This window comes from Bos indicus, chromosome 24 (genome assembly GCF_029378745.1).
Source record: "Bos indicus isolate NIAB-ARS_2022 breed Sahiwal x Tharparkar chromosome 24, NIAB-ARS_B.indTharparkar_mat_pri_1.0, whole genome shotgun sequence".
Classification (NCBI taxonomy): domain Eukaryota; kingdom Metazoa; phylum Chordata; class Mammalia; order Artiodactyla; family Bovidae; genus Bos; species Bos indicus.
Window position 1 is genome coordinate 34,965,646 of NC_091783.1, and position 27,313 is coordinate 34,992,958.

At 36.8% G+C, this 27,313-nt stretch overlaps 1 protein-coding gene across 3 annotated transcripts in view; it reads left to right on the plus strand.

The window, feature by feature from the left end:
- ESCO1 (establishment of sister chromatid cohesion N-acetyltransferase 1) overlaps positions 1-27,313 on the plus strand; it is a 43,692-nt gene that overhangs the window by 3,727 nt on the left and 12,652 nt on the right. For all 3 annotated transcript variants that reach the window (XR_002183604.2, XM_019986756.2, XM_019986755.2), the window contains 7 exons: positions 9,311-9,412; positions 10,898-10,999; positions 12,461-14,558; positions 17,944-18,058; positions 19,893-19,953; positions 20,875-20,989; positions 23,769-23,900. Coding sequence is in view for 2 of the 3 variants with exons in the window: in XM_019986756.2 (XP_019842315.2) it covers positions 13,026-14,558; positions 17,944-18,058; positions 19,893-19,953; positions 20,875-20,989; positions 23,769-23,900 (1,956 nt within the window). In the remaining variant the exon portion in view is untranslated. The remainder of the gene's footprint in view (positions 1-9,310; positions 9,413-10,897; positions 11,000-12,460; positions 14,559-17,943; positions 18,059-19,892; positions 19,954-20,874; positions 20,990-23,768; positions 23,901-27,313) is intronic.

Sequence of the window (27,313 nt, forward strand, 5' to 3'; positions counted from 1 at the left end):
AGTTGACAAGTAGTTAAGTGAAATGAGGCATAATTAAGACAAACATTTTCTTTTTCATGCTTTCTTTTCATAAAAAATGACACATCAGTATATTAATTATTACAGCTAATTATTATTATAACTAATACTTAATAACTGCTTACGGTTCTAGAAACTGTTCTAAGAGCTTGGTATTAAGAAATGAAATGTTACTGTTGTCATTGTTGCTGTCATATTCATTTTTTTTGGCTTTATTTTCTTGATGTGGGTAGACAGTAGTATAGTAAATTGTGGAGAATGGTGATAGTGGAATGACTTGACTGACAGCTGAATTTAAGGTGCCTTTAAGACATCAGGATGTATATGTCCAGTATGTTGTTGGATATCTGAGTAGCACTAGGGATGGAAATTGTGTTGGGCTATTATTTGTGTGTTAGTGGTCTACAGGTAGTAATCGAAAGTATGAGTATAAATGAAATGAGTTAATGTGTGTCTTTTGTGTTAAGAAACCAAACCTTGGGGAATACTAATTTGTAAGAGACTGGTGGAGGAAGATAATTTAAAAAATTAAATTGTCCATGTCTTTAAGAGTTTTAACTAATGATGTTGAGAATAATGTTGTTTTACTGAATGTCTATTATAAATCTAGTGTAATAAAGAGATTTTTGTCTTTGAATGTTTGGAAAAATTTATTAAGGATAGTACCTGGTCAGGGAACTAAGATCCCACAAGCAGTGTGATCAGGAATAAAAAAAAATTTTTTAACTGAGATGTAATTTGAGATGGACTGTAAATTTCACCTAATTATATAATTTAGTGGATTTTAATATGTTCAGACTTGAAACAGAGAAAAATTTATTAGGGACAGTACCTCGTATTACTGTATGTTTCTGTTGCATTCTCTGTTAATGGTATATTGTTGCTTCGGTTGTAACATTTTATATGTTTTTGGCTAGTGGTAATTCATTTAATTTTATGTTCCTTAACGTGTTTTTTTAAATTTCTAAGTATTTATTGGCATTTTAGAACATGAAAAACACTTGAATTACCCTAAATAGGGGATAATGAATGGATTGGCAGGATACACAGAGAAATAAGGAAGAGAAGACTGTATTTGTAGAGCCAGATCTTGTGGAAGGAGAAAACAGGAATCATCAACACTAGGCCTTACAGAAATCAGAAGTTAGTTCAGGACTTAGAAGGTTGCTGAGAAAAGGTGCAGCTCTGGCATTTGGCTTACTTACAGGGTAAACCAAATGTTCATCCAGGGGTGATTTTTGCCTTCCAGGACATATTCAGTATTGCTGAGAATATGAATATATTTGACTGTAAGAACTGAGGGCAAAGTGCCACTGGTATCTAGTAGGTATGCTACTAGGGGTGTAGGGTGCTAACAGGGATGCTAGCTGTTAAAACATCCTCCATGCCCCCACCCCCATACTCCCTGTCACAGATTTTTATTTGCTCCAAAATATTAGTAGTGGCAGGATCGGAAACCTTGCATCACAGTGACTGTATTGGTTGCTTTGGGGTCAGGAATCTGCTGGAGAGCATAGGGACCGCAGGTTCAGAATATAACTATTTATGAACTCCCTAAAGGCCCCCACCTTTGTTTCTTAAAGCAGGTACCTGTGGACATGGTGAATTTTCAAAAGAGGTTATGAATTTGACAAGCCACCAGTCTCAAACATAGAGTTTCCACATCACCCAGTAGTTATATTCTTAGGTATATACCCAAGAAACTTGAAAACATATGTTCACATGATAATTCATTCAGGATTATTCATAGCATTGCTCATGATAGCCAAGAGGTAGAAACATCCCATCAAACAATTTATCTACTGATGGATAGGTAAATAAAATGTAGTATATTTATACAGTGGAATAGTATCTGCCGGTAAAGAACAAGATATTACAGATACATGCTGCAAACCTACTGAATGGAGAAGGAAATGGCAACCCACTCCAGTGCTCTTGCCTGGGAAATCCCATGGACAGAGGAGCCTGATGGGCTACAGTCCATGGGGTCATAAAAGAGTCGGACACGGCTTAGCAACTAAACAACTCTACTTGAGCCCTGAAAGCATTAATGTTAAGTGAAAGAAGCCATCCACAAAAGGCCACATGTATTGATGATTTCATTTATATAAAACAGCCAGAATAGTGAAATCCATATCCACGGAAAGTGGATTTGTAACTATCAGGGACTGGAATGGGGTTGGGGATAGGGAATGACTGCACATGGGCTTGGGGTGGTGAAAAGATTCTGGACTTAGTGACAATTATTATACAACTCTGAACATAACTAAAATCCACTAAATTATATAATTAGGTGAATATTATAGTCCATCTCAAATTCAGATCAGATCAGATCAGTCGCTCAGTCATGTCCGACTCTTTGCGACCCCATGAATTGCAGCACGCCAGGCCTCCCTGTCCATCGCCAACTCCCGGAATTCACTCAGACTCACCTCCATCGAGTCAGTGATGCCATCCAGCCATCTCATCCTCTGTCGTCCCCCATCTCTCCTCTGTCGTCCCCTGGCCAATCCCTCCCAGCATCAGAGTCTTTTCCAGTGAGTCAACTCTTCGCGTGAGGTGGCCAAAGTACTGGAGTTTCAGCTTTAGCATCATTCCTTCCAAAGAAATCCCAGGGCTGATCTCCTTCAGGATGGACTGGTTGGATCTCCTTGCAGTCCAAGGGACTCTCAAGAGTCTTCTCCAACACCACAGTTCAAAAGCATCAATTCTTCGGCACTCAGCCTTCTTCACAGTCCAACTCTCACATCCATATATGACCACAGGAAAAACCATAGCCTTGACTAGACGGACCTTTGTTGGCAAAGTAATGTCTCTGCTTTTCAATATGCTATCTAGGCTGGTCATAACTGTCCTTCCAAGGAGTAAGCATCTTTTAATTTCATGGCTGCAGTCACCATCTGCAGTGATTTTGGAGCCCAGAAAAATAAAGTCTGGCACTGTTTCCACTGTTTCCCCATCTATTTCCCATGAAGTGGTGGGACCGGATGCCATGATCTTCGTTTTCTGAATGTTGAGCTTTAAGCCAACTTTTTCACTCTCTTCTTTCACTTTCATCAAGAGGCTTTTTAGTTCTTCACTTTCTGCCATAAGGGTGGTGTCATCTGCATATCTGAGGTTATTGATATTTCTCCCGGCAATCTTGATTCCAGCTTGTGTTTCTTCCAGTCCAGCATTTCTCATGATGTACTCTGCATATAAGTTAAATAAACAGGGTGACAATATACAGGCTTGACATATTCATTCTCCTATTTGGAACCAGTCTGTTGTTCCATGTCCAGTTCTAACTGTTGCTTCCTGACCTGCATACAGATTTCTCAAGAGGCAGATCAGGTGGTCTGGTATTCCCATCTCTTTCAGAATTTTCCACAGTTTGTTGCGATCCACACAGTCAAAGGCGTTGGCATAGTCAATAAACCAGAAATAGATGTTTTTCTGGAACTCTCTTGCTTTTTCCATGACCCAGCGTATGTTGGTAGTTTGATCTCTGGTTCCTCTGCCTTTTCTAAAACCAGCTTGAACATCAGGAAGTTCACGGTTCACATATTGCTGAAGCCTGGCTTGGAGAACTTTGAGCATTACTTTAGTAGCATATGTGAGATGAGTGCAGTTGTGCGGTAGTTTGAGCATTCTTTGGCATTGCCTTTCTTTGGGATTGGAATGAAAACTGACCTTTTTCCAGTCCTGTGGCCACTGCTGAGTTTTCCAAATTTGCTGGCATATTGAGTGCAGCACTTTCACAGCATCATCTTTCAGGATTTGGAATAGCTAACTGGAATTCCATCACCTCCACTAGCTTTGTTCGTAGTGATGCTTTCTAAAGCCCACTTGACTTCACATTCCAGGATGTCTGGCTCTAGGTCAGTGATCACACCATCGTGATTATCTGGGTCGTGAAGATCTTTTTTGTACAGTTCTTCTGTGTATTCTTGCCATCTCTTCTTAATATCTTCTGCTTCCGTTAGGTCCATACCATTTTTGTCCTTTATCGAGCCCATTTTTGCATGAAATATTCCTTTGGTATATCTGATTTTCTCGAAGAGATCTCTAGTCTTTCTCATTCTGTTGTTTTCCTCTATTTCTTTGCATTGATCGCTGAAGAAGGCTTTCTTATCTCTTCTTGCTATTCTTTGGAACTCTGCATTCAGATGTTTATATCTTTCCTTTTCTCCTTTGCTTTTTGCTTCTCTTCTTTTCACAGCTATTTGTAAGGCCTCCTCAGACAGCCATTTTGCTTTTTTGCATTTCTTTTCCATGGGGATGGTCTTGATCCCTGTCTCCTGTACAATCTCAAATTACATCTCAGTTAAAATTTTTTTTTTTTTTTTAACTCCTGATCACACTGCTTGTGGGATCTTAGTTCCCTGACCAGGGATTGAATCTGGGCCCTTGGCAGTGAGAGCTTGGAGTCTTAACCACTGGACTGGCAGAGAATTCCCAATTGTAAAATGATTTTTAAAATATCACTTTAAACTTAAAATATATTGGGTGATGTAATCTAAATGCTTTAATGATTAAAATTTGAATATATTTTATCATAATGTACAATTTAGAAATTGGATGTACTCTTAAATTCTCAAGCACTTTCTAACATGTATCTTGTAAATTATCTTTCTATATAAGTATTGTGGATTTTTTGAAGTGATCATTTTATGTTAAGTTTGATTATTGTTTTTTGGCCCCAATATTGATTTTATTAGAATTCTATTAAGAAGCTAGCTTTGGCTTGTTGGAGGGGTCTTGTCAATTTGTTAACAGGTGAGAGAATGCATTTTTATAAGATTTTATTTAATAGAAAGGGATGTTATTAAGGTATATAATGCTAGGTTAATAATGATTTAACATATAGGGCAAACTAAAGTGAACTAATCCTTACCATAACTGAACAGGTGAGTGGCAAATGCTGTAGATTTGTGTATCAGTTAACCTCTTTGTTCTGTTAGGGCCCAACTGCCATGTGTTAAAATATTTAGAAATTGGGAGGAAATGATGTAAAGTAATTCATAATTTTTAAAATTAAAATTTTTGTTGCTTAAGTAATAAAGGACATTAAATGTGTTTTTTCAAGTTATTATGCCTCAGAGGTTTGTGTCTGTGTGTGTGCATGCACAGTTGCTCAATCATGTCCGACTCTTTGCCACCCTATGGACTGTAGCCTGCCAGGCTCCTCTGTCCATGGTATTTTTTAGGCAAGAATACTGGAGTGGGTTGCCACTTTCTACTCCAGGGCAACCTGACCCAAGGATCAAACCTGTGTCTCTCTGGTTTCTTGCATTGGCGGGCAGATTCTTTAGCACTGTGCCACCTGGGAAGATAAACCTCTCAGGCTTCAGATCAGATCAGATGAGTCGCTCAGTCGTGTCCGACTCTTTGCGACCCCATGAATTGCAGCACGCCAGGCCTCCCTGTCCATCGCCAACTCCCGGAATTCACTGAGACTCAACGTCCATCGAGTCAGTGATGCCACCCAGCCATCTCATCCTCTGTCGTCCCCTTCTCCTCTTGCCCCCAATCCCTCCCAGCATCAGAGTCTTTTCCAGTGACTCAACTCTTTGCATGAGGTGCCCAAAGTACTGGAGTTTCAGCTTTAGCATCATTCCTTCCAAAGAAATCCCAGGGCTGATCTCCTTCAGAATGGACTGGTTGGATCTCCTTGCAGTCCAAGGGACTCTCAAGAGTCTTCTCCAACACCACAGTTCAAAAGCATCAATTCTTCTGCGCTCAGCCTTCTTCACAGTCCAACTCTTACATCCATACATGACCGCAGGAAAAACCATAGCCTTGACTAGATGAACCTTTGTTGGCAAAGTAATATCTCTGCTTTTGAATATACTATCTAGATTGGTCATAACTTTCCTTCCAAGGAGTAAGCGTCTTTTATTTCATGGCTGCAGTCACCATCTGCAGTGATTTTGGAGCCCAGAAAAATAAAGTCTGACACTGTTTCCACTGTTTCCCCATCTATTTCCCATGAAGTGGTGGGACCGGATGCCATGATCTTCGTTTTCTGAATGTTGAGCTTTAAGCCAACTTTTTCACTCTCTTCTTTCACCTTCATCAAGAGGCTTTTTAGTTTCTCTTCACTTTCTGCCATAAGGGTGGTGTCATCTGCATATCTGAGGTTATTGACATTTCTCCCAGCAATCTTGATTCCAGCTTGTGTTTCTTCCAGTCCAGCATTTCTCATGATGTACTCTGCATATAAGTTAAATAAACAGGGTGACAATATACAGCCTTGACATATTCATTCTCCTATTTGGAACCAGTCTGTTGTTCCATGTCCAGTTCTAACTGTTGCTTCCTGACCTGCATACAGATTTCTCAAGAGGCAGATCAGGTGGTCTGGTATTCCCATCTCTTTCAGAATTTTCCACAGTTTGTTGCGATCCACACAGTCAAAGGCGTTGGCATAGTCAATAAACCAGAAATAGATGTTTTTCTGGAACTCTCTTGCTTTTTCCATGACCCAGCGTATGTTGGTAGTTTGATCTCTGGTTCCTCTGCCTTTTCTAAAACCAGCTTGAACATCAGGAAGTTCACGGTTCACATATTGCTGAAGCCTGGCTTGGAGAATTTTGAGCATTACTTTAGTAGCATGTGAGATGAGTGCAGTTGTGCGGTAGTTTGAGCATTCTTTGGCATTGCCTTTCTTTGGGATTGGAATGAAAACTGACCTTTTTCCAATCCTGTGGCCACTGCTGAGTTTTCCAAATTTGCTGGCATATTGAGTGCAGCACTTTCACAGCATCATCTTTCAGGATTTGGAATAGCTCAACTGGAATTCCATCACCTCCACTAGCTTTGTTCGTAGTGATGCTTTCTAAAGCCCACTTGACTTCACATTCCAGGATGTCTGGCTCTAGGTCAGTGATCACACCATCGTGATTATCTGGGTCGTGAATATCTTTTTTGTACAGTTCTTCTGTGTATTCTTGCCATCTCTTAATATCTTCTGCTTCTGTTAGGTCCATACCATTTCTGTCCTCGACATCCTTCGAGCTCATCTTTGCATGAAATGTTCCTTTGGTATCTCTGATTTTTCTTGAAGAGATCCCTAGTCTTTCCCATTCTGTTGTTTTCCTCTATTTCTTTGCATTGATCGCTGAAGAAGGCTTTCTTATCTCTTCTTGCTATTCTTTGGAACTCTGCATTCAGATGTTTATATCTTTCCTTTTCTCCTTTGCCTTTTGCTTCTCTTCTTTTCACAGCTATTTTAAGGCCTCCCCAGACAGCCATTTTGCTTTTTTGCATTTCTTTTCTATGGGAATGGTCTTGATCCCTGTCTCCTGTACAATGTCACAAATCTCATTCCATAGTTCATCAGGCACTCTATCTATCAGATAGAGGCCCTTAAATCTATTTCTCACTTCTACTGTATAATCATATGGGATTTGATTTAGGTAATACCTGAATGGTCTAGTGGTTTTCCGTACTTTCTTCAACATAAATCTGAATTTGGCAATAAGGAGTTAATGGTCTGAGCCACAGTCAGCTCCTGGTCTTGTTTTTGCTGACTGTATAGAGCTTCTCCATCTTTGGCTGCAAAGAATATAATCAATCTGATTTCGGTGTTGACCATCTGGTGATGTCCATGTATAGAGTCTTCTCTTGTGTTGTTGGAAGAGGGTGTTTGTTATGACCAGTGCATTTTCTTGGCAAAACTCTATTAGTCTTTGCCCTGCTTCATTCTGTATTCCAAGGCCAAATTTGCCTCTTACTCCAGGTGTTTCTTGACTTCCTACTTTTGCATTCCAGTCCCCTATAATGAAAAGGACATCTTTTTTGGGTGTTAGTTCTAAAAGGTCTTGTGGGTCTTTATAGAACCGTTCAACTTCAGCTTCTTCAGCATTTCTGGTTGGGGCATAGACTTGGATTACTGTGATATTGAATGGTTTGTCTTGGAAACGAACAGAGATCATTCTGTCGTTTTTGAGATTGCATCCAAGTATTGCATTTAAGACTCTTCTGTTGACCATGATGGCTAGTCCATTTCTTCTGAGGGATTCCTGCCCGCAGTAGTAGATATAATGGTCATCTAAGTTAAATTCACCCATTCCAGTCCATTTCAGTTCGCTGATTCCTAGAATGTCAACATTCACTCTTGCCATCTCTTGTTTGACCACTTCCAATTTGCCTTGATTCATGGACCTGACATTCCAGGTTCCTATGCAATATTGCTCTTTACAGCATCGGACCTTGCTTCTATCACCAGTCACATCCACAGCTGGGTATTCTTTTTGCTTTGGCTCCATCCCTTCATTCTTTCTGGAGTTATTTCTCCACTGATCTCCAGTAGCATATAGGGCCCCTACTGACCTGGGGAGTTCCTCTTTCAGTATCCTATCATTTTGCCTTTTCATACTGATCATGGGGTTCTCAAGGCAAGAATACTGAAGTGGTTTGCCATTCCCTTCTCCAGTGGACTACATTCTATCAAATCTCTCCACCATGACCCGCCCATCTTGGGTTGCCCCCCGGGCATGGCTTAATTTCATTGAGTTAGACAAGGCTGTGGTCCTCTAATCTTGGGTAAATCTGGGGTTTCCCAGAAAATTTAACTATAATATGTATTAGTTATTGTTGTATGAGAAACTGCCCTACAACTCAGTGGTTTAAAACTGTGTAAGCAATTGTTGTTGATTATACATCTGTAAGCTGCTGTGGGTTAGATGATTTATGTTAAAGTGACTTGAATTATGCTTTGCTGTGGGTGTGGGTGGGCTTGGTGCCTCATTAGGGGTTTGGCTCCGGTTTACTGTTTGTGTTTCTTCTGGGGCCTGAGCTGAAGAGGCAGCATCTACCTGCTGAACTCTTCTTCTGGTAATGGCAGAAGTAGGAAGACCAATTGCACAAAGACATTTTAGATCTCTCTCTCTCTTTTCTGCTAACATCCCATTGGCCAAGTCATCAGATGGCAAAGCTGTAGGGGCAGGGAAGTATGCTCTGTCCACCATGAGGCCAAAGTAAGACATATGGTCAAGCTGAGCCTCTGATGGGAAGGAAAATAATATACTCCTTCCATGGAGGTGCAGTTTGGGGTAGAAGATCGTGATTATTTTCAGAGAAAAATCAAATTTATTATATGGTGTAAGAAAATGAGATGTAACCATATTGAACTGCAAGATTTTTGTATATCAAGTGAAAAATCGTCACTAAGCCATTGTTAGTCTAGCTTAGTCCAAGTTGTTCTAATAGTTAATAGACAGTTAATAGATGATACTGTTTTTGTATTCTCATGTTTTTTAATAGATTGTTTTACTTTAGCTATATAGAATTCTTTTTTTTTTTTAAGATTAACAGCCAAACACATGGAAGCTGTTAGAAGTATCATTCATTAGAAGCATCATCTATCAACTTGAAGAAAAAAATTATATGTAATTTTCATTTCAATAAGGTAAGTAGCTTATATTGTTATAATTTAGTGCCTTCAAAGATAATTGGTCCGTATGCCAAATACACTTAAATATATTCAAAGAAATGTAACTTTTTTGGACAAGATTATATGTTCACATAATAAAATGGAGTATATAGTGGAAAGTAAGCTTTCTTTCCCCACACTTCTTGCACTTGGTCCCATAGTTCTCTTTCTCGGAAGTCTTCACTGTTACTAATTTCTTGGGCATCCTTCCAACCTATTGTGTTCACAGGCAAGCATACGTTTCTATACCTTTCCTTCCTCCCCCTGTCTTCCTTTTTTCTTTTTATGACAAGGGGAAGTCCGCCCTGTTATGCACCTTGCTTTATTTGGTTTAACTGTGTTTCTCAGTTGTAGGTCCATATCAGTTACTTAGAGTTCTATTTTGGGGGTAGATTTACTAAAGCATAATGTATGTATAAAACACGGCAGCCTTTTAAAGTGTACAGTTTGGTGGATTTTGACAGATTTGCACGTTCTTGGAACTACCATCACAATCACGATAGAGATTATTTCTATTACCTCCAAAAGTCTCTCTCTCCCTCTGCTCCTACCCCAGGCAGTGACTCATCTATTTTCTGTTACTATAGATAAGTTTTCCTTTTCTAGAATTTCATAAAAGTAAAATACTTTATGTACTCTTTGTGTCTAGCCCTTTTCATTCAACATCATGATTGTGAAGTTCATTCATGTGGCTCCAAGCACTGTTCCTTTTGATTGCTGAGTGTTCTGTTGTACTGAAACATCATATTTTTGTTTCCCCATTCACCTGGGTAATAATTGGGATGGCTGTGTGGGGATCTTTCCCTTTATGTGAGTCCCATTTTCTCCCCATCTTGTGGTACTGCCCATTTCTGCTGCTTGAGAGATTCTCTGGTTTAAGTAGAGTTGGTTCTCACTTGGCTTTCCTCAATTTCCAGTTTAGGATCAGGTTTCTTTGAGTGTGGAGGTTATTTGTCCTTCTTTGTAGCTTCTGTACTTTTAATTTTTGTCATCTACACTTTTGTTTTTATCCTTTGGGTTTATGGTTTTGTCTTGCTTCATTTTAATCTATTGCTTTTTTTTTTTAAGTATTACATGAGAGTAGACATAAATGTTGTGTATTTAAATCTGTCTTTTTATCTGTCACTATTTTTCTATGAATGTAATTATTTACATGCACTATTTTTCCTCAAAGTAGGATTTTGCTTTACTAGCTTAACCACTGTATGTATGATGATTTTTTTTGTTACAAAGTTTTTCTAAAATGTAAAATTGAAATAGAAAAGCTTACTTCATTGGATGCACGTGCCATAGTTTACTTCAGATTAGAAATACTATACTTAAGTGTAAATGGAGCTCTGAAAACTAATGTTAGGGACAGGGTAAAATTATGGAGTATAGATTAATATATTGATTAATAGATGAGATGTAAATAATTACATCTTTGTACTTTATAAACATTTCTCAATATTTTACTTTTAGGTGCTGTATAATGTGTTAAAAGGAAATTATAAGGAATGATTTTGTCAAATTCTATGAGTTATGGTGGCTGAAAGATCAAATGTTTCTTGTGGGAAAGGAAATGTAAGTAACCTCAAGGAGAGATTGATTTTCAGCTATTCTCTGTTTATTTAAGACAGGTTTTCGATTTATAAGACTATACTTAGGGTACATTTTCCTGTTAGCCTTAAGTATGCTGCCCCTTCAGCTTGGCCCCAGAAGAAACACAAACAGTAAAATAGAGCCAAACCCCTAATGAGGCACCAAGCCCACCCACACCCACAGCAAAGCCTAACCCACAACAGCTTCAGTTCAGTTCGGTTCAGTTGCTCAGTCGTGTCCGACTCTTTGCAACCCCATGAATCGCAGCACGCCAGGCCTCCCTGTCCATCACCAACTCCTGGAGTTCACTCAAACTCACATCCGTCTATCGAGTCTGTGATGCCATCCAGCCATCTCATCCTCTGTCGTCCCCTTCTCCTCCTGCCCCCAATCCCTCCCAGCATTAGTCTTTTCCAATGAGTCAACTCTTCGCATGAGGTGGCCAAAGTACTGGAGTTTCAGCTTTAACGTCATTCCTTCCAAAGAAATCCCAGGGCTGATCTCCTTCAGAATGGACTGGTTGGATCTCCTTGCAGTCCAAGGGACTCTCAAGAGTCTTCTCCAACACCACAGTTCAAAAGCATCAATTCTTCGGCGCTCAGCTTTCTTCACAGTCCAACTCTCACTTCCATATATGACCACAGGAAAAACCATAGCCTTGACTAGATGGACCTTTGTTGGCAAAGTAATATCTCTGCTTTTGAATATGCTATCTAGGTTGGTCATAACTTTCCTTCCAAGGAGTAAGCTTCTTTTAATTTCATGGCTGCAGTCACCATCTGCAGTGATTTTGGAGCCCAGAAAAATAAAGTCTGACACTGTTTCCACTGTTTCTCCATCTATTTCCCATGAAGTGATGGGACCGGATGCCATGATCTTCATTTTCTGAATGTTGAGCTTTAAGCCAACTTTTTCACTCTCTTCTTTCACCTTCATCAAGAGGCTTTTTAGTTCCTCTTCACTTTCCGCCATAAGGGTGCTGTCATCTGCACATCTGAGGTTATTGATATCTCTCCCAGCAATCTTGATTCCAGCTTGTGCTTCTTCCAGCCCAGCGTTTCTCATGATGTACTCTGCATTTAAGTTAAATAAGCAGGGTGACAGTATACAGCCTTGACGTACTCCTTTTCCTATTTGGAACTAGTCCGTTGTTCCATGTCCAGTTCTAACTGTTGCTTCCTGACCTGCATATAGGTTTCTCAAGAGGCAAGTCAGGTGGTCTGGTATTCCCTTCTCTTGAAGAATTTCCCACAGTTTATTGTGATCCACAACAGTCCAACAACAATTGCTTATACAGTTTTAAAGTGTATTTTAAGTATACACACTAAGTATTTGAAAGAAAGAGTAACATTTTTTGTAAGTTGTGGTTATTTCTTTGTAGTGTTAGCATTGCCAAATTCTTGGATTGTACAAAATTTAATGTTTGTTTTTTTATTTTTCCAGAAATGCCAGCACAAAAGGAAATCTTTATTAATAGAGTATTTTATTAAACGGACGTGGTTAAATAAGAACTTTAAATCAACAGACTCAGCAAACAAGCAAAGAAACGTGTTAGCTATAAGACATGTTTCTAATGAATCAAAGTCCAATAACTGTAGACTTCAGAAGAAAAAAATTTTCAAAAACTTTGTCAAATCAGACGGGTCAGTGATAAATAACTTATCCAGTCATAGGGCTAGGCCTGAAAACAAATTTAATTGAAACATTAACAAAACAGATCAAACTTGAATTAAAATTTTTGTCATAAAAAGTTCTGAAAATATTAGCTTAGATTTTAATTTTTCTCAAATATCTATTGCCTTGTCCAAAGTAAAGCAAATATTATTCAGCCTTCATGCCGTAAGGATGACAGAAATCTTAGCAGACTAGTACTTTTGTTGAAAATGTGTACCAGTATCAGTTGAATTTTTTAGACCTGCTCAGAGATAATACTAGACATTCAGCATTTATTATTTACTAGGACACAAAAATTTCGAAAATACTCAGAAAAGGAGGACCTTACTCAGGAATGATGTCCATTCAGGAGAAATCAAAAGAAAATTCCTCTAGTGTTATTAAAAAGAATGAAGATAAGAATTTAGAAACACAAGTTCAAGGTTCTCAAAAAAATCTAGCAAAAAAATCAGATCCAAAGGAAGCTATAAAATCACTGGTTAAATCTTCAAATGAAAGTAAAGTGAATCAGCCTGAATTAGGAACATGCATGAGCACAAGGTCAGCATCCACTGATAAAAGAGCTAGTAAATCTACTAATAAAAATATGGTGACTGTAAAGGGACATTCACAACAGGAATCTACAAAACAGAAGAAAATATCTCAGAAAAAAACAGTGCACGAAACCCCTAAATCAAGTGAACAGCTCAACCGGAGATCACAAAGACTACAACAGCTAACAGAGGTTTCAACAAGGTCTCTGCGTAGTAGAGAAATTCAGGGTCAGGCTCAAGCAGTTAAACAGAGTTTGCCGCCAACAAAAAAAGAGCACTGTAACAATACTCAGAGTAAATCTAATAAAGCTAAAACAAATCAGAAACATGTGAAAAGAAAAGTATTGGAAATAAAGTCTGATTCTAAAGAGGAAGAAAATTCTGTCACTAATGAAGCGATCAATTCCCCCAAAGGAAAAAAGCGCAAAGTGGAGCATCAGACGGCTTATACTTCTGGTTCTCAGTGCATAAAAGGATCTGAAAAGTGTCTGGAGAATACTAGAAAAGAAGAAACAAAATCTTCTTCTGAGATAAAAAGATCCAAAGTGGCTACTTCAGTGGTCTCTAAAAAGAACGAGATGAAGAAGTCAGTTCACACACAAGTGAATAATAGTGCAAAATCCCAAAAAAGTCCACAGCCATCAGTGCCTGAACAAACTGGAGACAATGGGCTGGAGCAAGCAGGAACAAGCAAACGCGGGAGCATTCTCCAGCTCTGTGAAGAAATTGCTGGTGAAATTGAGTCAGATACTGTAGAGGTAAAAAAGGAATCTTCACAAATGGAAAGTGTAAAGGAGGAGAAGCCTACAGAAATAAAATTGGAAGAGACAGAGACTGAAAGACAAATACTTCATCAGAAGGAAACGAATCAGGATGTTCAGTGTAATCGTTTCTTCCCCAGTAGAAAAACAAAGCCTGTGAAATGTATACTAAATGGAATAAACAACTCAACTAAAAAGAACTCCAACTGGACTAAAATTAAACTCTCAAAATTTAACTCTGTGCAGCAAAATAAATTAGACTCTCAATTTTCCCCTAAATCGGGCTTATTACGAACCAGTTTTTCACTACCTGCGTTAGAAACGCATCAGCAAGTGACGCAAAGTACATTTTTAGGGTCAAAACCATATGGTGATAAAAATAAAGCTTGCCAGCAGGAAGAAATGAAAGAAGTTAATTCTGAAGATGTTACACCTAATGATATTACAGTTGAAATGAATAAGATCCCCAAAAAGGCTCCTGAAAATTGTCATTTGGGTAATCAGATAAAACCACCTCCTGACCAACCATTGGATAAGCAGAAGAAAGATGCTTTTGAATCAACACCGGATAAGGTAATCTATTTTCATTATGTACCTGGAGGTGTCTGAGTATTTTCTGATAAGAATTAAGTGTTTATAACATACTTTAGGTTAAGAATTAAGTTGTAAAAGATGGAAGAGTCATTTGGTAAGGAGTTAGCAAGAGTTTCATTAACCTGGTCTTGTAGTGAGTGATAGAACTTACTGACTCCTTTAGATGCCTCATATTTACATGAATGCTTGTCATTGTTTCCTTATTTTCACCCTTCATTTTTATTTTATGTGAAGCACAAACCTGTCAAATTCTAGCTTTTCATTTTCATTTAACACACTGGTTTGTTTCCTTTTTCTATTAATTGTAACCAAAGAAACTGTTTCATAGTGAGTGACTAAAATGTGGAACTTGAAATTGGGCTCAGTTCTGATCAAGTTGTTAAAATAACTTCATCTGGCACAAGTCAACTTTTCACCACCTGGTAAAACTTGAGTATTTCTAGCAGAGATGCCTTTTGCTTTGACTTGTGCAGCCATTTTGAACAGTTGGCAGATAAAATGCCTGAAGGATGTAAATAATTCAGTCCTCAGGCTAAGAATAAAATTGTAGTGGGCAAAACTTTTGTAAATGGGAAAGTAAATTGAAAAACAGAATCTAAATATCTGGAAGAAACTTGATTACCTAAGAAGTAGTTTTGAAACTTTATAAAAGCAGCTGAACCATTTCTTTCCAAATTAAGATGTAGTTGAAATATCAATATATAAAATCAGTAGGCAGAACTTTAGTACTCTATAATACTGATTTTTAAAACTCCACCAATTTTGTTTCAGTTATTTAATTTTATAATGAGAAAGCTGAGAGCAGTAGAAGAATGTGGATTAGGCCACGTGTTTGGTGGCACAAATAGATTTGAATTCAGCTGTCCTGATTTTCAGTCCTTAATTCTTTCTACAGTGACATACTCTGGATATAAGAAGATCATTTGAGAAAAAAAAGTCACTTGAAAGTTTTACAAGTGATTTAAAGTTCTCTTTCAAGGCATTTGGGTCTAGAAGCAAATTTGAGTGAGTAAGGAGTCAGGGTTTGTGTCAGAAGCCCCCAAAATAGACCACTGTTTATTCTCATTGATACATGGGTATTTTAATAGTTGTAAAAAAATATACCACACTTTATTTATGGTTTCCTCTGTGAACGCCCTTTTACGTTGTTTCCAACTTTTTCACTGATTCTTTTTCACTGATACCAACAATGTGATTACTATCACTGATACCAACAATGTGATTACTATATAAAGAGTGGTTAGGAGATGTGGTGTTGAACATATCGTTTCAAGACATTATTGAGTGCCTGCTGCATTCAAGACACCCTGCTAATAAGGCTATAGAAGATGGTCTGTGTCCCGCCTTTAATGAACTTACATTGTACTAGTCACTTACAGGTTTCTCTTCTTCCCATAAGTACTAAGATGTTTAGTGAAGCCATCATAATAGCTTTTGTTTAATGAACACTGCTTCTTTATTAAGCAAAGGAGAGCTTCATATAATTGTTACCACATTCTACAGCATGAGTTCTATTACTATCCATGTATTGCAGGTGAGGAGAGTGAGGCTTAGAGATTTGAGTGAAGCTTAGAGATCTGTGTAACATGTAAGTGATGGAGCCAGGCTTTCAACTGAGATTGACTGGCTTCAGAATCTAGCTGGATTTATACTTGGGAAAGTAGAAGAGTGTAAAAAAGCAAACTTTACACCATTTGAAAACTTTTTCTGTGGCTGTCTGCAGTTTTTCTTCTTTTTATTACATGGTGTCAGTCTCAAAAGTACTGAAAAATGATGATGGTTAGTAAGGCTAAGCATCTGTCTGATAGGCCTTCTGAATTCTTCGGGCTGAATTTAAAGTATTTGGATTTTATGAATTTTAAAGCTCAATTATTTTATGATTTTTTTTTAAACTAGTAATTCTAGCTTCCTAATGGAGATTGATTACTAACATGTCATTATTTTTATTGTTTTTAATTTTTCTGCCTTTTAATGACAAAAATGTTCATATTTCAAAAATGTAATGTTCAAGAATAATGTTAGGAGTTCTCTGTAACAGTTACAATACAGATAGATACAGACACACATGAAAAAGTTATCTGTTCACCACCACATTTCCATTCCTCTGAGATAGCTACTGTGTGAGTTTGCACTATTTTCCTTTATTAGTTATTGAGTATCTACTTTGACAGAGTTCTGATTTAGGAGCTCTTAGAAATACAAGGATAGATATAATAAGTCTTGCTCCTAAGAGTATTAGGAGATTAAAAAATATATACTTGAAACGATATACTTAAGTATATATATACACAAAAATATACTTACATATATACATATGTGGAGAAGGCAATGGCACCCCACTCCAGTACTCTTGCCTGGAAAATTCCATGGACGGAGGAGCCTGGTAGGCTGCAGTCCATGGGGTCGCTAAGATTTGGGCACGACTGAGCGACCTCACTTTCACTTTTCTCTTTCCTGCATTGGAGAAGGAAATGGCAACCTACTCCAGTGTTCTTGCCTGGAGAATCCCAGGGACAGGGGAGCCTGGTGGGCTGCTGTCTATGGGGTCGCACAGAATCGGACATGACTGAGGCGACTTAGCAGCAGCAGCAGCATATACATATGCAAATGTACTTAAGAGTATATAGGAGATTAATAAATAACTAATTCAAAATAGAAAGTGATAAGGGCATGAAAGATGGATGAGGTAATTGGGAAATTTGGGGAAAAGGAATGGAAAACTTGGAAGAGATTTCATGGAAGGGGTTAATATTTAATGACTTGAGTTTATACAGGGGTAAGCTATTGTAGATTAGCATTGTTCAGTAGAGATAAAGTGTGAGCCACATAAATTGTTTAAAAATTTCTGCTAGCCACATTTAAAAAAATTGGTAAAGTTAATCTATATTACTTGTCATGTAAAAATAATGGTTCAATGTATCATGAGTTTTAAAAATTGAGATGTTTTACTTTTTTTTTTGGTACTATTACCTCAAAATCTGGTAGGTGATTTACATCTGCAGTAAATCACAGATTAGTCATATCACATTTTAAGTGCCCAAGAATGAGCTGTTGTAATGGACAGTGAGACTTAGGTAGATGAAACCCAGAAAAAGTATAGAGCCGGCAGATATGGAGTGTATCTGTGGGAGAGGTAAAGTTTTCAGTCTAGCATGAAGGGGAATAATAAGAGTTGATGCTGAGAGGAAGGGTAGCTTGTAGGGAGATCATAAAGAGACTTTTTAAAGGCATATCTTGTGTGAATTACTCCATATATGATCTTAAATTTTCTTAGTATAGTGCTAAAATTCACTGAAAATATTGTAGTAAGACCCAAAGGTTGATACAAAAGTGAATATTAACATTTTGGATTATATGTGCTTAGAATTGCAGCCTGTGTTTGGAATCTAAGCTTGAAAACAATCCAGTGGAAAATGCCACTACTGTCTCAACTCTGCTCAGTCAAGCAAAAATCGATACAGGAGAGAATAAATTTCCAGGTAATACTTTGAAAGTATTGTTTAGATTTCTCAGTGGTCAGAGATTTTTTTTGTCAGCATAACAGAAGACTATATCCACTATCAAACCCGTGAAATCCTTCTTTTAACCATTGCTTATGTTTTTCAAATGTGTGATAACTATTCTTTGAAGGGGGAGAATTGCGTCTGTTAATTGGGTTGTGTACAGTACTTATGGAGAAGGCAATGGCACCCCACTGCAGTACTCTTGCCTGGAAAATTCCATGGCCGGAGGAGCCTGGTAGGCTGCAGTCCATGGGGTCGCTAAGAGTCGGGCACGACTGAGCGACTTCACTTTCACTTTTCTCTTTCCTGCATTGGAGAAGGAAACGGCAACCCACTCCAGTGTTCTTGCCTGGAGAATCCCAGGGACGGGGGAGCCTGGTGGGCTGCCATCTATGGGGTCACACAGAGTCAGACACGACTGAGGCAACTTAGCAGCAGCAGCAGCAGTACAGTACTTAAGGTGATTCTTTGACTCCCTACCAAAACTACTTTGCTTTTAAATCTTTTATTTTGTTTGTGAACTTACTTTCTGGAGAAGTGTTATTTAATGAACTGCTTAAATTAATGATGGCAGTTTATTTTTCAAGTATAAATGACTAGTTTACCAGGTTCTTATCTTTAAACCTTAATTACTCAGTTTTCCATCTTAGTAATTGTATCTTTGAATTAAATCAGTTCTTATATATAGTCTGTTCACTTTTACCATAAAAAACTTTATTTTTGTAACCTAATGAATATTTTGAGGGTAATTCCCTGGCAGTCTAGTGGTTAGGACTCAGCGCTTTTTCTGCAGGGGCACGAGTTCCGTCCCTGGTTGGGGAATTAAGATCCCACAAGCTGAATGGCATGGCCCAAAAAATTGGGCAGTATAGTCTTTGAATCCTTGAATAGCAATTTGTTCACCTACATCAGATGAAGCACCAGGAGATACAAAAAAGAAATTCCTAAATATTATGTTCATATAATTGATTGCATTGCATATGTCATTTAACCTTTTCACTTAGGAGTGCTTAGTTGCTAAGGTGTGTTTGACTCTTGTGACCCCATGGACTGTAACCCACCAGGCTCCTTGTCCATGGAATTTCCCTGACCCACCAGGGACGCCCTTAGTTGGGGAAGGGGAAGTATAATATGAGTACCAGAAATGCATTTATTCGTTAGAAAATTAATTGTTATTGCATTATTTGATTAGTAATATGATTAAAGGACTTCCCTGGTGGCTCAGTGGTAAAGAATCTAAACTGCCTGCAGTGCAGGAGACGTGGGTTCGATCCCTGGGTTAGGAAGATCCCCTGGAGAAGGAAATAGCAACCCACTCCAGTAGTCTTGCCTGGGAAATCCTGTGACAAAGGGGCCTGGTGGGCAGCAATCCATGGAGACGAAAGAGTCAGACACTACTGAGCACTTAAACCACCACCAATGTGATTAAAACTCCAGAGACTACAGGTTTTTTTAAGCTAATGTTTTCCTTTATTTCTGTTTAGAGACTGAGTAATTGTGAAAGCATTATTGTGAACAATTATGAAAGCATTTAAACAATTTCCTTTATTGTTCAGTGCTAGTAATTATTGCTGAAACTAGAGACACACTGTTAATCTACCATTAGATCTCTCTGCAGCTCTGTAGAGCTTTTTTGCCTCTTCTCTGAAGATAAATTCCTAGAAAGGTGACTCTAATTTTATCAAATGGTATTTATTAAAAATAAAGCATTTAGTGCATTGAGGTTGTTTTTCTTCCTGATAATTTTTAACTGTTAGGTGGAGGGCTAGTATAAAGCTTAGTAATAACCCATCTTTTTATTAAATCACAGGTTCGATTCCCAAACAGCACAGTGTACTCTGTAATCAGACATCTAAGACGAGTGATAACAGGTAAGGTATTAGTTTAATGTAAGTATAAATATGAGAACTTCAGAATTTTATACTTGGAAGTTTTGAGTTTGGGGAATTTTTTCCCTTGAAAGGCTGCATTAGTAATCATCAGTTTTTCACACAGATGTGATAGAAATTTTGTTTTTAGTGTATTTTTTTTTCTGTGTCTACACATAGTGTTTTGCAACTTTTAGTTTTTTCTCAGTGTGTTATGGAAGATAGAAAAGATATTTTCTACCTTCTTTCCTCATTCTTTTAAATTCTGTATTAGATTCCATTGTGCATATGTTCCATTGTTTATTAACAGTTCTCTATTGAAACCATGGTTGTTTCTAGTTTATTTCTATCAGAAAAAAAGTCCTGCAATAAACACTTATCTTTGTCCACTTATGTGGCTCAATCTAGGATAAATTCATAGCTGTAGAATTTAACCTGCCTTGCCAAATTTCCTTGCAAAGTGGTTGAGTCTTATACTCCCAGCAACAATATATGAGAATGCTCCTTTTGCCCAAAAAGCCTCATGATATATATTAGCAACATGTAAAAATGTTTCAGTATATTGAAAGCCTTTTGTTCTGTCTTTACTTTCAAAATAAATTAGTATACATTTTTGCTTTACTGATTACTGAAAACAGTATTTAGGACAAACAGTAGTGACTCAAATTGCTGAAACTATGAAACTTAAAACTTATTCATACTATAGTAGGTACTACATTTTTTTGTTTTTATGTTGCAAATGAATTGTTTCTTTGGGTTTCCTTTTGGTTTTTAAAAGGTTATTTCCCTGCCCCCACACCCCTTGGAATTTTATTTGTCACAGTGTTGTATAGAAAATCCTAAGTATTTTTCTACCAGTGATTTGAAATGGTATGGATCTATAACATTTAATGGTTGGTTGGTTGGTTGGTTGTTTTTTCAAAGGGAGATACCACCAAATCATTCTTGGCCCAAGTGTAATTCCCATTTGGAGATAACAATTCCAAAAGACTTGAAACTAAAAGAAGCAGAGAAAGCTGATGAAAAACAGTTGATCATAGTAAGTATACAATTTGACCTTTTAGCTAAAATGTATTACACCATCTTATTTATGCATGTTGTCAAGGAATAAGTTCATGTTTTTCCCCTACAGAGCCTTTTTGTCACTAATTCTTCATCATGGAAATAATTCTTGGTATTATGACAGCCACTCTCTTCAGTGATTCCATCCTATAACAATAAAAATTCAAATTTCCTTACTTCTAGTTTTATTTACAACAGATTGATACTTTATTTCACATTATTTTCTTAAATGTGTCATTTGATCACTACCTTCTTTTAGTAGTTGGTTTAAATTTTAAAATAACATGGAACTTAATAAATACAGATGATTTTAAATATGTATATTTTAGTATATGGTGTAATTGTACAGGAAGATAAACTGGTAGTTAATTTGAAATAGAATATAAGTACAATTTGGTGCCAGGTAGAAAAGAGAGGGAGATAGTTTGATGAAAAATCTAATTTGAATGAGTGAGCACAATATAAAAAAAATGAAGAAACCCAAAATAATAGGAACATTTAATGTAGTTCCAGTTGACACAAGTAATTGGATTTTTTGGTACTGGATAATTGGTTCCAGCTTTAATATGGGGGGATAATTTTGTAAGAATTGTCTAGAAATCTTTTTGAGAAAGATTAGTGAGGGAAAAAGTTGTTTCATCAAATTTAATACTGTTTCTGTAGTCAAATCAATATGATAGTGAAACAGGATTAACTAGACAAGTAGAGTCTAAAGCTGCACCATCCCGTGTGGTAGCCACGTATGACTGTTGAGCACTTGAAATGTCACTCACCAGAATTGAGGTATGCTTCAAGTGTAAACACATATGCTGTGTTTCAAAGATGAGTACAAGAAAGCATGTAAAGTATCTCACTAAGTTTTACAAATATTTAATGTATGTTGAAATTATAACATTTGGTGTATGTCTTGTTAGATAAAATATATTATCAATTTTATTGGTTTGCTTCTGCAGTCTTTAATGTGGCTACTAGTAAATTAAAAATTACCTTTGTGGATCACATTTTTGTTGGATAGTGCTGGTCAAGAGTTGATAATAATGATGATGTTAATGATCATGATAGCAGCGAATATTTTTCAATACATTGTTCCATTTCCTCCACTTATATTAATTAAGTTAAGCCTTAGAAAAAAGTGTGAGATAGGTACGACTATTATTTTCCATTTACCAGTGAGGAAAAGAAACCCAGGTGGATACTTAGTCATTACTAAGAAAACTGCCTGCTTGAAGAGGTTGTTTGTACATCTGTGTTTGTTACTCACAACTAAAGCAATTAGAGAGTGGAAGCGACTAAAGAGTCCACCAGTGGGTGGATGGCTGAACAAAATGTGATGTGTATGTAGATGGTGGAATATTATTTAGCCTTAAAAAGGAAGGGAATTCTGACACATACTATAATATGATTGAACCTTGAGGACATTATCTAAGTAAAATGTCAGTCATAAAATGACAAATACTAGATGATTCTACTTATGAAAGGTGCCTAAAAGAATCAAATTCATAGAGATAGAAAGCAGAATGATGGTTTCCAGGAGCTGGGGAGGAAGGAGGATTGGGGAACTGTTTAGTGGGTATAGAGTGTCAGGGTTTTTTGTTTTGTTTTGCTTTTTGACCACTCCTCACGTCATGTGGGATCTTAGTTCCCTGACTAGGGATCAGACCTGTGGCCCTAGAGGTGGAGGTGTGGAGTCTTAACCAGTGGACCACCAGGGAAGTCCCTAGAGTTTCAGTTTTGCAAAATAAAAGTAATTGTGTGGATTGGTTGCACAACAGTGTGAGTGTACTTAATACTACTGAAATGTACACTTAAAAATGGTTAACATGGTAAATACAATGTTTTGTATCTTAACCATAATTCAAGCAATTTTTTTTAACTCCCTGAATTTTCAGGTAGTATTTTGTCAATAGTTTCAGTCTTTAGAATGAGCTTCCCTTTAGTTTTATAGGCAATCTTTCATTTACCATTTGGTTTCTTTTTGCTCTGTGGCCCTAGCTGTAAGGCACTAGGATATAGTTGTCTTAGATTCTGTTTGTTTTTTTTCAGTAATTAGTTGAAATTTCCCAGTTTCAGAGCAGCAAGAAAAGAGGAATTGTGCTTTTAAAATTAATATTAAAGTTAGGTCATATTGCTGTTATTTGTCTTTTTAAATGAGGATAAGTATAGAAAACCTTTTGTAACCAGTTACTGTGCTACAGCACAAGTATGAATTACTGGAGTACAGGTGATTATAGTCAGTCTTTCATACTTATTTGATATAAAGAAAATAGAGAATGTTTAATTTTATCTTTGCTCAAGAGTTTCTGGTGACATCAAAATACTCTTTTTTTTTTTTTTAATATAACTAGAACAAAACTATTAAAGAGAAAAGACTTAAGACATTATAAAAAAAAGTCTGAAGTATTTCTTCTAAACTTCAATGGTAGAATTATCACAGGTACAAAATACATACTAGTTCTCATTTATAAGTATTTGCCATTTGAGGCTTTAGAACTGAGTGGAGTGTTAAAGATACTTTCTCAGTTCTTTTCAGTTGTTATTAAATGCTGTGGAGTGAATGATTACTAAAATGGAAAGCAATTCTTAATAAAATTACATACAGATTTCGAAAGTTAGCATCTTCATTTTTGTCATCAACATGGAATGTTGTTTTAAACACTTCTCACTCTATGTTCACATTATAACTTTAGAGACTGATATTCTCAAATTATTCTTTCGTGGGGGAAAAAAAAACCCTTCTGTTTGTTTTTTATAAATAGGATGCAGGACAAAAAAGATTTGGAGCAGTTTCCTGTAATGTTTGTGGCATGCTTTACACTGCTTCAAATCCAGAGGATGAAACACAGCATCTGCTCTTCCACAATCAGTTTATAAGTGCTGTAAAATACGTGGTAAGTGGAATTCATGACTTCTAAAATGCAGAATCAGATCATTAGAGATGAATTGTCAGATTCAAGTCATTGAAAAAATTTTGTCTTTAGAAAATAGCACCATATACAAAGCCCCTGTAGTATATATACAGGCTTATTTTAAAACAGAGCCAAACGTAAAACCCAGCCAATTCATTCCGGCTGGTGTATGTTGTGGGATTTTTAAATTTTTAAATTTAACTTAATTTTTAAATTGTTATATTTTTAAAGTGTTATTATACCTCTTCTAACAAGTGATGCTCTTCAACTTGAGTATTTTTTTAAGTTTCCTTTGATTTTAATTGTTAATATTGATAAGTCTGTTTAGTATTCAGAATAGCTTGACACAACTTTTTTGGGGGGATTGATAGTGGTATATATTATACTGAATAGATTGTGTGGGGATTTCCTTTACTTCTCTTTGCTAACATAAGAGTTTTTCTTATTAAAGTTGAACAATTCTTGATGGCTAAAACCTCAGAATTTGTAGTATACTTAAAAAAAAAATCCCACAAAGTAAATATGTTTTAGTATATATATATTTTAATGTACGTGCAGTTGAGGCATAATGGGTATTATTTAATATTTGTTTTTGGAAATAGCAAAATTTTAAATAATTTTGAACCATTTCAGATATCTTGTGAAAATAGTAATTTAATGTAATTGCTGTTTACCCGTATCTGAAATGGAATTTATTTTATACATGTTACCTTCAGTACTGTACACTCACATTAATAAGACCTCCAGGATATCTGAACTGAGATCACCAATTCATTTCATATAGGCACTAGATTTAAAAGATCTTTATTGGCTTCAGTTAAATTTGTATCCTTATCTTTGGTTGAAGAATTCATATTCGTGGTTTTATTTATTCAATTACTTCTTCCCAAGATAGGTGGGGTTTTCCTTTTTTGGTTCCCTGCTGTGGTGATCCTTTATATTCCTTATTCCATCTGCTTTTCCCCACACACACCCTCCTCCCACTTAACCAAATAAAATATAAGGTATGTGGATATAGAGTATCTATAGTTAGATATTTATTTATCATTTGAAATTTGTCCTTTTCCAATTTGACTCTGTTAATATCCTTACAACTTGAAAAGAAAAATAGGCCTATCAGGTAACTAAATTATGGAATACTTCTGGGGCAGAAATACTTATCTATTTTACATCCATCAATCTGGTAGAATTGTATTCTGCTCAAGTTACATTATTTGATTCTTGCAGCCAGTTTCCAAAAATTATAAAGAAATTTGGTTTAAAAGACTTAGTTCTTCATTTTAAGGGAAGTTCTTAATTTCTGGGACCAACTGTAAGGAAATCAACCAGGAAATAATGTACTCTGCTCTTCCACAACACCAAAGGAAATTAGTTTATGGAACAAGGTGGAGGCATCCCTTCTTAACAAATCCTGGCTCTTGTAAGTCCGTAAAGCAGCAGGGCAACTTAAGGAAGACTGATTCCTGCCCCAGACCCCACTCTCCCCCTTCTTGATGGGACAGAGCTACAGGTTATTTTATTTACTTTCGAAATAAGCTCAAGAGAAGGAATTGAGTTTAGCAGTTGGCCATCCTTTGCTAACATCAAAGTTAACGTTCTTACCTTTTGTTGTTTTCAAATATAGATATACATAGATTGTAAGGTAGAAACTCCACCAGAACTTTGTAGCATTCTTTTCTAGTGTATGGAGAGGATAAAAAAGCACACCCATATTAAAGATGTTCTGCTGTGACCACAGCTCTGGATTCTGGGTTGTCACTTACGTGAATCTTGTATTGGCACCTAGTGTTGTGCTTCTGCATTAAGTACTTGTAAGTGTTTGATGAAACATCTAAATTTTTTAAATGCCAGTTTATCTGTTGTGTCTGTTTCTTGGAGAGAAGCACTTAGAACTAAGAAGTCATTTTGTACTGTGGCTTTTGTTTATATTTTTAATTTTAAATGGGCAGTGTTCAGGGATTGGGAATAAAGTTCTGTACTGCTTAATATAGAATTAATTCTGTACAGCTTAAAATAGAATAAATTAGAATAAGTTTTATTTTAATCAAACACTGTCTACAACATAAGCAGTTTTTCTTGACAGTAGAAATTTTTTCTTATAATTATTTCATGATGATAATCTATGACAGGTAAAAATGTCTGAAGTCTTCTTTTCAAAAGATTAAAATAATATATAAGTTATATAGTCATAGTAGAAATTGATGCCACAGAACCTGCTTTTGGTTGACTAAAATATTTTATCCCTTACGTATTCTCTTTGACTTGGGGTAGAGGGGAAGAATGACAGTGCTCTCTGTGCATTCCTTCATTGTACTCCATCTGCCTCATTGACCCCATTTGAGGAAATGTATTTTACATGACTTACTGGAAACTGTTTAGGAAGGAGCCTCTTAAAGCTTCCTAGGGATCCTGGATTCTGGTTTAGACCTAGCTTCCCTTCAGTTTTCCTTCATGAAGTGTTTTCCTAAAGGTGTGAGGAGAAAACAGGAAAAACTCCCCCAAGAGCATTCAGCCTGTTGCCAAGCAAGGAACTATCCAAAATTCAGCTCTATTATAAACTTTCAATAATGCAGAAGAGGAATAATATTTGGGTTCTTTGCAGAAAAACTCCTGACTTAATCCTTCTTTACCTCTGTCTTTCCCTTAACCTCCTTTGAATTGATTATCTGACTGAATGCATTGTGGAGGACCTTACATGCAGGGTATTGGATATGCCCTTGGCCTGCAAATTTAGGAACAAAGCCTGAAAGAAATGAAAAGTTAACAATAAAAGATTTAAACAGCTATTAAAGCAATAAATCAATATTAACTATTATAAATTAACTTTTCAGTTTAGAAATGATAATTACTTTGGTAGAGCAGTGATCAGAAGACAGGTTGTTTCTCCTGTCTTGGTGACCAGAGAAGCTTTGAAGAAAGGTTGGACCAGTCCCTAGTTGGCTGTATAGCTGCACTATCCAGTTTGGTAACAGCAGACCTCCGAAAATGAGAAATGCAGGTCCTCATTCACACCAGCCAGTGCTCCGTTGTCACATGTTGCTAGATGCTACATGTCACTGTGGAGGTAGAATATTTGAATTGTCATAAGGAGTTCAGTTAGTGCTGCTACAAGTAGATTTATCAAAACAAATAGCTTTAGTGGAAGAGTAGGGATTCTAGCCTCTGTTCAGTTCAGATATTTCAGGGAATGAGAGATCACTGGAGGTGATCCTGCCGTCATAGCATACCTACGGAATGAAGTCTTTAAAGCATCTTTAGAATTGAATCTGATTTTTCTAAAGTAAAACTTAAATTCTTGTGTATATTCTTTTATTCCTGACTTACTCAATGAGTGAAAAACCACTGTCATGGGACTTTTTGTTTTTCTGAATACCTTCTTTCAAACTATGAAAGAT